General features: G+C 54.7%; 1 protein-coding gene across 3 annotated transcripts in view; it reads right to left on the bottom strand.

The window, feature by feature from the left end:
- Positions 1 to 707: 707 nt before the first annotated feature.
- Positions 708 to 14,839, bottom strand: part of Dpp9 (dipeptidyl peptidase 9) — a 42,661-nt gene continuing 28,529 nt past the window's right edge. For 2 of the 3 annotated variants that reach the window (XM_048341938.1, XM_048341936.1), the window contains exons 15-20: positions 6,136 to 6,281; positions 5,903 to 6,049; positions 4,289 to 4,441; positions 3,612 to 3,754; positions 2,892 to 3,003; positions 708 to 1,739 (exon numbers count right to left, since the gene is read on the bottom strand). In XM_048341938.1, coding sequence (XP_048197895.1) covers positions 1,647 to 1,739; positions 2,892 to 3,003; positions 3,612 to 3,754; positions 4,289 to 4,441; positions 5,903 to 6,049; positions 6,136 to 6,281 — 794 coding nt within the window. In that variant the 3' untranslated portion in view covers positions 708 to 1,646. Of the gene's footprint in view, positions 1,740 to 2,891; positions 3,004 to 3,611; positions 3,755 to 4,021; positions 4,156 to 4,288; positions 4,442 to 5,902; positions 6,050 to 6,135; positions 6,282 to 14,839 lie in introns of those variants that run through there. The other variant, XM_048341937.1, reaches the window with a different exon arrangement.

The raw sequence follows: 14,839 nt of genomic DNA, 5'->3' as shown, positions 1-14,839 counted from the left end.
AAAAGAAGCCGGGACAGTACTCAGGCCCTGAGTTCAAGCCCCAGGACTGGTAAAAAAAAAAAAAAAAAAGGATGAACAAAAGCAGCAGTGGTATTCCCTGGAGGCTGTGTTGAAAATGAACTCTACAACATGTGGGTCGGGAGATAGCAAGGGAATGGGTTTCATTGTCCAAAAAGATATGGATTCTTTTATGTAACTGTAACCTCGCTATACATCGCCTTCTAATAAAATGAAAAATGGGGTCCATCCTCTTGCAACAGCCCTGGCAAAGAATCCTATGGGGCTCTGCAGTCTAATTGTGACCTGCAAGGACGTGTGTGTGTGTGTGTGTGTGTGTGTGTGTGTGTGTGTCTGCACATGAGCTGGCAGTCCTCTGGAAAAGTCAGGTCAGGCTGACCCTGGCACCCCCAGAATGTGAAGACAGTGGGACTCACTCTCTGTAGGGTCCTCAGTCAGAGAGATCTGGGAGGGAGCACTGGCCACATCGTAAGTGATGGAGATCAGCCCATGAGGTTCTTCAGCTGTTGACCCTTTTGTAGAAGGCTTCCAGCTGGGTGTTTGGGGCACCCCTCTATCCGTGCCAGGGCTGAGCCCTGTGGAGACCCTGTCAGCAACGCCCCTTGGCCTTGCCTATGCTCTGGCCCCCAGGACCCCCTCCCGTTCAAAGGACGCCCAGGTCTGAGAAGGACCCCCCCAAGCAGGTGGCCGTATTTCCATCTGGAATCGTTTAATGAGTCTACTTCTTACACGCATAATTATAAAAGAATAAGAATGACAAAAATATTTTCTTTCCATAATATGTAGAGGGATTCTGGGTTGTTTTCCTTTTTCCTTCTTTATGCCCAAACTCTTGGCGGGGAGGGTCAGGAACGGGGGATGACCCTAGGGTGGGGGAGGTTCAACCCCGGACCCCAGGGCAGGCACAGGGCCACGCAGACACACACGGAGCTGGACGGCTGGGGTGGGGGGAGCGGGGGGCTGCCCTGTGCGCCAGCTGCGCGCCTGACCCTTCATGCTCTCTGCATTCCACCTCCAGTGCTGGGCTGGAGCACCACTGCCCAGTGGCAGACCCCAAGTCTAGAGTTAGGTACTCTTTGCTTTCTGTCTTTAAATAATTGTTTAAAATGCCCCCTAAGACACAACACGAAAATGAAGTGGGAGCTGGCGGGAAGGACAGGCACTGCATGCTTGTGTGCTGGGGATGGCGGCTGGCCGGGCCAGGGGGCCACGTGGCCATGGGAGCCACACTGGGGGTGCCCAGGCCTCTGGTGGCCGGCTGACCAGCCCAGCTCCTCCGAGTGTCTTTTGGCCAAGGTGCCCGAGCGGCAGCCCTTCCAGCAGGGGTGAGGAGGTGGGGGGACAAGGGGGCCCCACCTCCCTGACAACAGGGGACTAGGAGGGGATGGCACCAGGCAGCACCTCGAGGAGGCCAGCCACTGTCACTGTGTCCTGGTAATTGAGAAGCAGCCACGAAACCAGGAGCGCCAGTGAGGACGAAAGGCGTCAGGGTGGAGGCGGTGGCCAGGCGCAGGGCGGCCACCGCTGTCCAGCGGGGTGGCGGGAGGAGGGGGCCGCGGGCCACGCGCTCCTCCCGCCGTCCAGATGCACTGGGTCGTGAAGGCTGGGTGGGGCTCGCAGGCGGGGGCTCAGAGGTGCTCTTGTAGGAAGTATAGCAGTGTGACTTCATAGTGCTCTCCCGACTCGGGGCAGCGAATGCTGTGTCTCTCGTTGGGGTAGATCTGTGGAGACAGGGTCGACAAACCACTGCTGGCATCACCTCCACCTGGGCACCAGGCTATGGCGTGCCTGGCACATGGGAAAGCTCCCAGGTCTGCTCCGGTGGGCAGGGCTCTGGCTTCTGTCTGGACAACGGGGGTCCCTGTTTTCAGCCACTCCATTTCCCACATGGCCCCACCCCCAGCTCCAGGTCCTAGGCTGTCTTCTGGGTTCCCTTACCCTCTGAAGGGGATATGGCCAAGAAGGGACAGAGATCCGTTGGGGTGCCGGCACACACCCATAGAACGTGGTCGCTGAGACCTGGGCCAGCCAATGGCCAGGCATTGGGCTAGATGGAGACAGGGCCTGACAGGCTTGAGCCATGAGAGCAGGCTCCAGGCACAGTGGGGCTCCCCTGCGCTGCAACAGCGTGAAGACAGCCCCACTCTTCAAGGACCCCACAGGGCCTGGTGCTCCTACCCCTAGCCGGCTTCCCTATGCCCAGGAGGTCAGGCCCACAGTGGTCTCCCAGCCGTGACGTGGAGCTGGTACCATTCTGCTTTCTGGTGGCCTTCATTCACCCATCTCATGTAGGACCAGACCCAGCCTGACCTCCCTTCCACACCTCACATCAGCCGAGCATTCCCCCCAACAGGGGGCCCTGCCTCTTGCCTGTCCTCCCTGCTCAGTGTGGCCAGACCTGCCAGGGCACAGGCCCCAGAGGGCTGTCCCCATCACTCAGAGGTTCTGCACCTTGAGGAGGAGTCCCACTACCTTTCTGTCGAGCCCCATCCTCTAGGCAGAGACCATCCCAGCCCTGAGGACCCCTGACTGAAGAGGCCCCGCCCCCAACCATGGAAGCTCCACCCACGGAAAAACCCTGCCCACAGGCCACACCCCTTCCCAGCTGGGGCTCTGTCCCCCAGCTCCTCAGTCCGCACACAGCAAGGGGGTCTCTCCACTCCAGCATTCCCACATGTCCGCTCCTCGTGGACACCCCTAAGTGGAGACGGATGCCCGTGTGGTCATTTCAGATCAGGGCCCTCCCCCACGTGGACTGCCCTGTGGTGGCCGCCTGACCTCCATGCCCGAGTGGATTCCCCCATGAACTGGGGAGTGGGAGGAGCAGGGGGATAGGCTGGAGGGCGGGTGGGAGGGAGGGCAGGAGGGCTCACCTGGAGCTGGTAGGGCTTCCCCGCCCGGATGAGCTGGGACACGAGGAAGTTGGTGTGGAAAAAGTGCACGTTCTCGTCGAGGAAGCCGTGGAGGATGAGCAGCCGGTTGGGCCTGGAGGGGGAGGGGGGGAGAGGGGGTGAGGCCGGAGGCAGGAGGCCAGGTAAGGCCCCATCCCCAGCACTCAGAGTGATGGAATGGTCTGGAACACTGCCCACCTGGGCCACTGAGCACAAGAAAAGCAGCAGGTAGACTGGCAAGTGACTTTTTCCTTTTACTTCAATTTTGTAAGCTCATTTATTTATTTATTTATTTTAGCAAGTTGATATTTGCTTAAAGGTGACATTCTCAGCTGCACACTATAGTGTTGGGTGGCCCTGCAATGTGCATCACATCACATCACAGTTCCAGAATATTCCACATATTCCAGAACATTCTACATCCAAGTGACCATCCCTGCTAGCAGCTGCATGGAGTAGCAGATGCAGGTTTGTCTCCACTTGAACATTGCTGGGAGGTCGCGGGGAGGGGACACAACTATGTCATTCAGCCTCAGAATGTACCAGAAAAACAGCATACCGGAGCTTTTGGTGGTCCGGAGGCTGTCCCCCAGATCACACCCCAGAGGAGGTGTGGGGGGGCCGGGAGGGCAGAGGCACGTGGCGGTGGGAGGTGGGGGGGTGAGGGGTGCAGAGGGCGGAAGGCAGGGACAGGCCTCTTACTCGTTGGGCAGCTTCTCCACGTGCAGGGCCACGGAGCCTGCCTCATAGCCCTGCTGGTTGTTCTCAGGGACGTCCATGTAGCGCTCCGTGTACCCTGTGTCGTAGGCCATCCACACGGTGACCGGGGCGCCCGCGATGGCTACCTAGAGGACCCAGGGATGGAAGGGGCAGAGGGAGGGGGGGCTTCAGGTCTGGAGCTGGCCTGGGGCGGGCACAGGGGAGGGGTGGGCATGCACATGGCGGGTGGGGCTGGCAGGTGACCCTCACAAGTGCCCCCGTGTGGACTGTGCGCGTGGGGAGGGCCCGTCCCACCTTCCTGCCTCCTCCTCCTCCTCATGGCCGCAGCCCCGCCGTGCCCCACAGTGCGGCTGGCCGGGTCCCTCCCCGATGCTCTTTGCACCACACCCCACCTCTGCCCATCCGAGGCCAGGGTCCGGGCTCAGCCTCCCACAGAGAGCTGCTGCTGGGCTTTTGTGCAGCCGGACGCCATCCTGGGGTCAGCGGTGGCGGGCAATGAGGAGGGGGGCTCGGCCCCATGGGGCTGCTGCAGGGAGAAACAGCCACGTGGCAAGGCCCCTGCCGAGGTGCCTCCCCCGGGGTCAGGCTCGTGGTGGGGACACTGGTGGGCGGCCTGGGGGAGGGGAGGGAGGAGCTGTGGCTGGCTGGGGCGGGCCTACCTTGAACACCTGGGGCTTGTGGATGAGCCCCATGAGTGAGAGGAAGCCTCCGTAGGACCAGCCGTGGATGGCGACGCGGCTCATGTCGATGAAGCCGTACTTCTGCGCCACGAACTGCAAGCCCTCCACCTGGTCCTCGATCTCCACCTGGCCCTAGGGACAAGGTAGACACCCTCAGAGCCAATTCCCTGTGTCCCGCAGGTCTTTCCTCCCAGGGCAGAAGTGGCCCTCCGCAAGCTCCATTGGTGCTGGCCTGGCTACACCCGGCCGCTCTTGTATGAGGCCAGGGCAGACCAGCCGCTCCCACCCTCGTCTGCCACCCAGCACCTGCGAGGATCTGAAACAGCACCTGCCCGTCGGGCCCTCACTCTGCTCATAGCTGAAGAGAAACATTAACAAACGGGCCCATACCACCATTATCATCATCATCATCATCATCATCATCATCACCAGTAGCAGCAGCACCTCTGTCACCACCACCACCACCAACAGCACCACCATCACCATCACCATCACCACCACCACCACCACCAACAGCACCATCACCACCATCACCATCACCCTCACCACCACCATTACCACCACCACCACCACCATCACCACCACCACCACCACCACCACCAACAGCACCATCACCACCACCACCACCGCCATCACCACCACCACCACCAACAACTGCACCATCACCACCACCATCACCATCACCACCAACAACAACAGCACCACCATCACCATCACCACCACCACCACCACCAACAGCACCATCACCACCATCACCATCACCCTCACCACCACCATTACCACCACCACCACCACCATTACCACCACCACCACCATCACCACCACCACTACCACCAACAGCACCATCACCACCACCACCACCGCCATCACCACCACCACGACCACCACCAACTGCACCATCACCACCACCATCACCATCACCACCACCAACAACAGCACCACCATCACCACCACCACTACCACCAACAGCACCACCATCACCACCACTACCACCACCAATAGCAGCACCATCACCATCACCATCACCACCACCAACAACAACAACAGGACCAACATCACCACCACCGCCACCACCAGCAGCACCACCATTACCACCACCACCACCAACAGTACCACCATCACCACCATCACTAGCACCAGCACCACCACCAGCACCACCATCACCACCACCACCAACAGTACCACCACCACCACCACCACCAACAGCACCAACATCACCACCACCACCATCACCTCCACCACTGTCCACATTAACCTACTTCAGAGGCCGCTGTCGGGCCGCTGGCTTCCCTGTGGGCTGGCTGTGCCACAGCATCTGCTGTGTCTGGGCTGCACTTGCCTCCTGGGACTAGTGTGGGTGAGTGGACACTTGTGCCCACCTAGGGCATGCTCCGAGCAAGGCAGCAAGGCGGGTGCTCCCCGAGGTGCGACAAGGCCGCATACACCATCCTCATAGGACTGGCAGTAGCCGAGGAGGTGCGCAGGGCCCACAGCTCTCTGGGCGGCACAGGACTGACCCTCTGTGCACGGTGCCCAAATGCCCAGAGCTCCCTGGGCAGCACAGAAAGGGCCCAGACAGAGGAGAGAACTCACCATTTGGTTTTTCAGGGCCCCTTCGAAGCGAAGCCCTCTCTGACATGAGCCCCGGCCGTCAATCACCACCACGGCGTACCCCAGAGACGCCAGTGTGTTGAGCCGTAGATACTTGATTCCTTTGAAGGAGTTGTTCACCAGCTGTACCTGCCCGGGAGGTGGAGAAGGGGCGGAGGTGAGAGGCAGCAGTGCGCCAGAGCCTCGGTGGGATTGGGGGCCAGGCCGGCACGCACCTGCGGGCCCCCATACACGAAGAGCACGGTGGGGTGCTTCTTCCCCGGCTGCAGGGCGTGCGGCTTGTAGATCATGCCGTAGAGCTGGACGGACGATCGCGTATGAAAATGGAAGATTTCTGGAGGCACGTAATCCGGGGGGCAGCCTGCGGAACAGGGCCAAGAGTGCTGGCCATATTGGCTCATTTCATGGCCTGCTTCTCACTGATTTGAGCAATCACCATGATGGAGCCAAGGCCTTTCCTCCATTCTTCTCTTTCTAGACAGGTTCTCTATGTGGTCCTGACTGGTCTGTTTTTGTTTTGTTTTTTGCCAGCCCTGGGGCTTGAACTCAGGGCCTGAGCACTGTCCCTGGCTTCTTTTTGCTCAAGGCTAGCACTCTGCCACTTGAGCCGCAGCGCCACTTCTGGCCGTTTTCTGTATATGTGGTGCTGAGGAATCGAACCCAGGGCTTCATGTACACTCTACCACTAGGCCATATTCCCAGCCCTGTCCTGACTAGTCTGGAACTCATGATCCTCTGGCCTCCTGAGAGCTGGGATTACCAGAGTGCACCTCCATACCTGGACAAGGCTTTTATTTTGTTTTGTTCATTCAAGTGCATTTATTTAGGAAAACAGGGTGAACAGATATAAAGGAAAATGCAGGCCAGGTGCAGTGGTTCACATATGTAATCCAGCTATTTGGGAAGTACAGGCTGGGTGCACTGTGGCTTGAGGCTAACCTGGAAGACCTCATCCCAATTAATGGGCTGGATGTGGTGGCGCACACCTGTCACCCCAGGTAGGCAGAAGTCATAGGATAGCAGTCCAGACTGGCCTGGACCAAAACATGAAGGTTTATTTGAAAAATACCTAATGGTGGGTGTTAGTAGCCCACGCCTGTAACCCTATTCAGGAGACTGAGATCTGAGGGTTGAAGTTCAAAGCAGGCCCAGGCAGGAAATCTTGTAAGACTCTTATCTCCACAGAAAAAGCTAGAAATGGTGCTGTGGCTCAAGGAGTAGGGGCAGAGTGCTGGCCTTGAACAAAAGGAGCTAAGGGACAGTGCCCAGGCCCAAAATTCAAGCTTCAGGGCCAAAAATAAATAAATAAATACCTAAAGCAAAAAGGGCAGGAAGTATAAAGTAACAACATAATACTTGCCTAGCAACCACAAGGCCCCAACACCAAAAAACAAGTTGGGAGAAGGGAGGGAAGGAAGGAAGGCAGGCCAGCAATCGTATGGATACACTTTGTGCAAGGCCAGATGGTCCTGCCTCAGCGGCATGCTGCTCAACGCTCCCCTGTAGCCCAGGCGTGGGCACAGACCCCTGGGTGGTGCAGTTCACCACCGTGGCATAGGCATCTGCTCACTGAGGCCGAGGGCCGGGGGCTCGGCCCGGCTTCGCTTGCTGGCTGTGGAGCTGTGAGGCCTCGCCCCTCCCCACGGATGAAACCACAACCCACCAGGACAAAGCTCAAGGACAGAAGAGCCTTTCACCTGCTTTTGTTTGGTCTGGAGGTGACAATGGAACAAAAACATTTTCTAGAGAGAAGAAGATGGCACTGAAACAATAGAATCACTGCAGCTCGCTCCAACCAAATAGTGAGTTGAGTCCCAACACCATCCACCGTCCCCCCCCCCCCCCGCCACAAAGAGATTGGCAACAAAGGAAATGGGAACAAGCAGAGCATCACAGCAACCAGAAAAGAGGAGGAAGAAAGCCCACACACTGCACAAAGTTGGAAAATCGGAAGACCCCTCCCCCACCCCTGGGCAGAGCTCAGCCAGGCTAGGTAAACGGCCCGTGCCCGGGTCCCTGGGCCCCAGCGACCAACGCAGGATCCAGATCAGAAAGCACCAGTGCCCGGGACTGTGGGACCCCAGAGACCGACGCAGGATCCAGGGCAAAAAACACTGGCAGCCTAGGAGCCGGACAGTGGAGCTGACAGCGCAGGGACAGAGGGCAGCAGGGCAGGAGCAGAGGGCAGGGGCGCAGAGCAGGGGCACAGGGCAGAGGCACAGGGCAGAGGCGGAGGGCAGGGGTGCAGAGCAGAGGGGGAGGGCAGGGGAGTGGAGAGCAGGGGCGCAGGGCAGAGGCGGAGGGCAGGGGCGCAGGGCAGAAGCGCAGGGCAGAGGCGGAGGGCAGGGGAGTGGAGAGCAGGGGAGTGGAGAGCAGGGGCGCAGGGCAGAGGCGCAGGGCAGGGGCACTGAGAGCAGGCGCAGAGAGCAGGGGCGCAGGGCATGGGTGAGGCCCGGCCACACCCAGGCCTGGAGAGCTCTCACAGCACCACGGGGCACGTGCAGCCCCCAGGAACAGGGAGTACCCTACTGTGGACCCTCAAACAGGAGACCAGCTCTGGCAGAGAGCCACAAGCCTTGACCTGGACCCCTCCCTCCCCCGCCCAAAAAGGAGCACCTCATTTTAAGGGGACAGAGAGACCAGAGCCCCCTTGCCCCCCCAGTGGTTGGCTCCCACAGCGGTGGGCATTAGGACCCCACAGCTCCCAGAAGACTGGCTACTGGGACCCTGGCGGGGCTCCCCAGCAGGTCGCCCAGGCCTGCGGGAGGAGGGTTCCTAACCCGCAAAGCCTTACCAAATAGGCAACATGCTAGCCCCTGTGGGGGGCTGAGGACCAACACACCGCGGTGGCAAGGCCCGGGCCCACGGAGAACACCGCTGAATCTACTGTTCACCTGTGAGGAGTGTGCACGCACCCTGGCAACAGTCTGAGCACACACACACACACACACACACACACACACACAGGACAGGCGGCTCAAGCAGTGGAGTGGGGGCCACATGTGGGGAGAAAAACAACCAGGGGCCAAGGCGCAAAAATCTCACTGCACTGGCAGGAAGCCCAGCCCTTCTGAAGCCAATGCCTAACCCTGGAGCACGAAGGCAATCAATGCAGTTCTCACAGCAGACAGTCCCCTGTCAGCGCTCCCAGCCGGCTCCCGCAGAACCAAGCCCCTGCTAGCCCTGTGAGCCCGCCCAGGGACATGCCACGCTGCCATCTGCTGGCCACCAACAGGAAGAGCAGGGGATGTGACTCCCACATCCCCTGCTTCCCAGGTGCATAAAAGGCAAAGAAAAATCACAAGATTCATGAACAGTCAAGCCAGCACGCCAACTCCAAAAGCCAACAACTACCCAGGGAAAAAAACAAAACAGTGAGAGCAAAGAAGAGATGGGGAGTAAAAAACAGTTCAGGATATGAGGACAGACGTGGCCAAGGATTAAAGCAGAATTTCAGGGCTGGGGATATGGCCTAGTGGCAAGAGAGCTTGCCTCATATACATGAGGCCCTGGGTTCAATTCCCCAGCACCACATATACAGAAAACGGCCAGAAGTGGCACTGTGGCTCAAGTGGCAGAGTGCTAGCCTTGAGCAAAAAGAAGCCAGGGACAGTGCTCAGGCCCTGATTCCAAGCCCCAGGACTGGCCAAAGGAAAAAAAAAAAAAAAAAGCAGAATTTCAAAAACAGTTCCAAGACCATGAGGAAGAAATCTCACACGGAACTTCATGAAGTCAAGAAACATATGCAAATATAGATACAGCAAGCACCTCATTAAAAAAAAAAAAAAGAAATTAATACCTTGAGAGCCAAAATGTAGGAAAAAATACTTAGTTCAACTCTTTAAAAGATGAAATTAACACCTTGAAAACTGATCTAAGAACCATAAACAGTTCATTTTCCACAATGCAAACTACAATGGAAGCCACATATAACAGAATATGTGATATCGAGGGGGAGGGGGTATGAGGGATGAGGTAACAAACAGTACAAGAAATGTATCCAGGAAGGAGGAAGATGGTGCCGCCACAGTAGGGAGGCACCCCGACTCACTCCAACTGAATAGCGAGCTGGGAACTCCAGCACCCAACACCCCATCAAGAACCCAGCAAAAACAGCAGTAAGAAGCAGTGGAGAAATTCAGGAAACAAAAAGGAGCAAAAAAAGAAAAGCCTATAGCCTGCACAGAGCCGGAGAATCTCCAGGGTACCCCCCTCCCCGCCAGGCTGGGAAAGGAGACCCAGCGAACGGCTGACTGCCGAAAACTCACACCGGGAGCGCAGAGTCCAGACAGCAGGACTCCACAGACCCCAGGGAGAACGTGGACCAAGACACACGGCGGCTACGGGAAGTTCAGGTCCACACAGCCGCGAACGGACATGAGCGGCAGGGAAACCGAGCAGCGCAGAAGGGGAGAGCCGGGGACACCACCGCCACCACGACCTTTCACCACACCCCAGCACTCCACCCCCGAAGGACCAACGGGAGCCCGGGACACACACACAATCCAGGACCAGTGAGTCCCCCATTACCCCCTCCCCCAAAGGGAGACCAGCTATCAGAGACCCAAACCCTACAAAGAAGCTAGAACTCCCTCCCCCCCTCCCTACCCTGAGGGAACAAAGAACCCCCAAATCAGGCGGGAAGGTCCCATCAGGCTCTGGGAAGAAACAGGAGCTAACAGGGGAAGGGCAGAGCAGTGCCAAGGCAACAGAGGAGCCTGAACCAGCTGCACCGGCCCCACCCCCTTCCCTACAGGGGCCGGGGGACCGCAGGCAGTGCAAGCCCCAACCGAGGCACCTGGGTCTTGCGGACTTTTTCAACTAAAATCACAGGCGCTGGTGGGCAATGCCAGCACAGCAGGGACACCTGGGCCTGATCACACGCCCCCCTCGCACTGGAGGCGCAGTCTGGGGGCGCTAACCCGCGCCTGGACAGTTGATCCCACTGGGCCCCACACATACTGCCCCCCACAGCGGACTCGCAGGAGGGCGCAAGTACAACCCAACAACCCGGGGCTTGCTCTGGTAGGTGTACCTCGCAAAGGTGGACAGGGCCACAGTGGCAGCGCCTGCTGTAGTGGGCGCACAGCCCACAGGTGGGCGGGGCCCCAGCGACAGCGCCCTATCTGGTAGGCGTACCCCGCTCAGGTGGGCGGGGTCCCAGCGACAGCGTCTGCTCTGGTAGGCACGACTGCACAGGAGGGCTGAGCTCTCCATCGGCCCGTGCCCACTCAGTTTGGCACATTTCGCACAAGTGGGTGGGCCGCCCGTCAACAACACCGGCCCCAGAGCGGTCCACACAGGAGGGCGGATCACCTGAGAGGTGAGCTCCTCTGACCAAGATACAGAGTGGAAAAAAGAACCAAAGAAGAGATAAGCCTCCACGCCACGCTGAATCAGCGACCAGCAAACCCTCACCAGGGGCACGCTAGGGTCAGCACAGCACAGCGGCAGGACACTGTCCCACAGAGAAAGACAAAGAACCTACCGGCCCTCAAGTGCAGGGAGAGTGACCACCTCAGCAACAACCGAGAAGGCCACGCTCACCCATTGGGAAGCAAGGTGCAACAGCCAAACCCAAACCCAGAGCCAGGACACCAGGGCACAAGGCTCCCACTGACAGACCGGTGGGAACCAGCACAAAACCAAACCAGGGAAGTCACCCACAGATCTCCAGATGCGCAAATCACAAAGAGCAAGCCAACTCGCCGGCTCCAAAAAGCAGCACAACTGAAGAGGAGATGGAGAATAAAAAATCAACTGAGGCCATGTTAGCAGAATGATGGAAAGCTTCAGAAACGAAATCAGAAAACAATTCCAGGAGTTTAGAGTGGAAGTCTTGAAGGACCTCCAGGAAGCCAAGAAAGAAATGGAAGCAAAAATGGATACAATGCAAACCTCCGTTAAAGAAGACCTTAACATCCTGAGAACTGAAATGCATGAAAAAATATTTAAAATACAACTCTTTAAAGGAAGAAATTTCCACGATCAGAGCTGATCTGACAACCGTAAATAGCTCTCTGACATCCATAAACTCCACACTTGAATCCACAGCACAAAGAATTGACCATATGGAATCCAGAATCTCTCTCTTGGAGGATGATGCAGCCGATAAGCACCAGAAAATTACCACACTCCAAGAAACGGTGAAGCTTCAGGGCAGACTAATCCAGGAGCTAGTGGACAAAGACAAGAGATATAATCTGCGCATAATTGGAATAGAAGAAAGAGCTGAATACCAGAGCAGAGGGCTTCATCATATTTTCAATAAAGTTATTGCAGAAAACTTCCCCAATCTCACAAGGGACCCCATCCAAGTAACCGAAGCCTATAGGACACCTGGCAGGCCAGACCCCAGAAAAGCCACACCAAGGCACATAATATAGAAGACTTCAGATCTCAAGAATAAAGAGCAAATTTTGAATGCAGCCAAAGCAAAGAAAGAAATTTACTACAATGGGAAGAGGATCCAAATGACAGCAGACCTCTCCACACAAACCTACCACGCGTGAGGAGAGTGGAAGAACACCATCCAAATTCTACAGGCCAACAACTGCCAACCTAAAATAAAATATCCAGCAAAATTGGAGTTCATATTCGAGGGGAAAACCAGATCTTTCCATAGCAAAGAGGATCTAAAGGAGTATGTGAATAAAAAACCAGCCCTACAGCAAATTCTAAGAGGGGAATCCCACCCAACAGAAATCGTACAGGACACACAGACAGAAACAGAAAGAAACTACAATAGCCAGAGCCCAACAGAAAGAGCAGCTCACTAAAGACAAGAAAAAAAAAAAGAGGAAAAACAGCCCAACAAGAAAATGGAAGGAGAAAAAACACTCTTATCCTTGATCTCTTTGAATATAAACGGTATAAACTCTCCGATAAAGAGGAGCAGACTGGCAGAATGGATCTGCAAACAAAAAGTTGCTATCTGTTGTCTACAAGAGACCCACCTTACAGCAAGGGACAAAAACAGGCTCTGAATGAAAGGATGGAGCAAGATCTTCCAAGCAAACACACCTACCAAAACGGCAGGTGTAGCCATCCTGATCTCAGACAAGCTGGACTTTTCTTTAAAATCAACTCAAAAAGACAAAGAAGGACACTACATTTTAATACAAGGAAAAATCCAGAATCAAAACATCACAGTGGGGCTGGGGATATAGCCTAGTGGCAAGAGTGCCTGCCTCGGATATACGAGGCCCTAGGTTCGATTCCCCAGCACCACATATACAGAAAAAACGGCCAGAAGCAGCGCTGTGGCTCACGTGGCAGAGTGCTAACCTTGAGCGGGAAGAAGCCAGGGACAGTGCTCAGGCCCTGAGTCCAAGGCCCAGGACTGGCCAAAAAAACAAACAAAACAAAACAAAACAAAAAAAACAAACATCACAGTGATAAATGGATACTCACCGAACAAAAGAGGCCCTACATATGTCAAGCAAATTCTCACAGAATTACAGATCAAGATAGACGCAAACACAATCATAGTGGGAGACTTTAATACCCCACACTCTCCAAGAGATAGATCCAACACCCAGAGGATCAGCAAGGGAGCTGAGGACCTAAGTAACACCATATCCCAAATGGATCTGACAGATCTATACAGAATCTTCCACCCTACAGAGACCCAATACACCTTCTTCTCAGCAGCTCATGCATCATACTCTAAAATAGACCATGTCATAGCCCACACAAAGAACCTCGGCAAATACAAAAGTACTGACGTCATCCCATGTATTATATCTGATCACAGTGGATTAAAGGTAACCCTCAATAACAACGGTTACCACAGAGGCTATACACATTCTTGGAGGCTAAACCCCACACTGTTATCCAACACTTGGGCCACAGACCAAATTAAAGATGAAATCAACGAATTTATAAGCCACAATGACAATGAAAATACATCACAAAGAAACCTATGGGACACAGCTAAGGCAGTACTGAGGGGCAAGATCATTGCCCTCAGCACTCACATTAAAAGAATGGAAGCAGAGCAGGTGAATAACCTCACAATGAAACGAAAACAACTGGAGAAACAAGAAATGATCGAATCTAAAATGACTAGGAGGAGAGAGATCACAAAGATTAAAGAAGAGATAAATCTGATTGAAAATAGAAAGACCATTCAACAAATAAATAAGACTAAAAGCTGGTTCTTTGAGAAAATAAATAAAATCGACAGACCCCTCGCAAGACTTAACAAAAAAAAGAAGAGAAGAGACTCATATACGTAAAATCAGGGACTCCACCGAAAAAATTACAAGTACACACGATATACAAACAATCATTAGGAGCTATTTCCAGAACCTCTACTCAGTAAAAAAACAATAATTTTACAGAAATGGATCAATTCTTAGAGACGTATAAACTCCCCAAACTGAACCAAGAAGATATAAATCAACTAAATAAGCCAATAACTTACAGCAAAATACAGGGGGTAATCAAGAACCTCCCAATAAAGGAAAGCCCAGGCCCAGATGGGTTCACCAACGAATTCTATAAAACCTTTAGTGAGGAGCTAATACCAATACATCTCAAACTCTTCCGTGAAATAGAAACAGAGGGAGAAATCCCAAACTCATTCTATGAAGCTAATATCATACTCATTCCCAAACCAGGCAAAGACCCAACAAAAAAAGAGAACTACAGACCAATATCACTAATGAACACAGACGCAAAGCTCCTCAATAAAATATTAGCTAACAGGATCCAGAAACTGATCAAGAAAATTATACATCATGACCAAGTAGGCTTCATCCAACAGTCACAAGGATGGTTCAATATCTGTAAATCAATCAATGTAATTCACCACATAAACAGAACTAAAATCAAGAATCACATTGTTACCTCCGTCGATGCCCAAAAAGCCTTTGACAAAATACAACATCCATACTTATTAAAAGCTCTGGAGAG

The sequence above is a fragment of the Perognathus longimembris genome, chromosome 3, assembly GCF_023159225.1.
Source record: "Perognathus longimembris pacificus isolate PPM17 chromosome 3, ASM2315922v1, whole genome shotgun sequence".
Lineage (NCBI taxonomy): Eukaryota > Metazoa > Chordata > Mammalia > Rodentia > Heteromyidae > Perognathus > Perognathus longimembris.
This window is presented reverse-complemented; position numbering and strand designations above follow the sequence as displayed.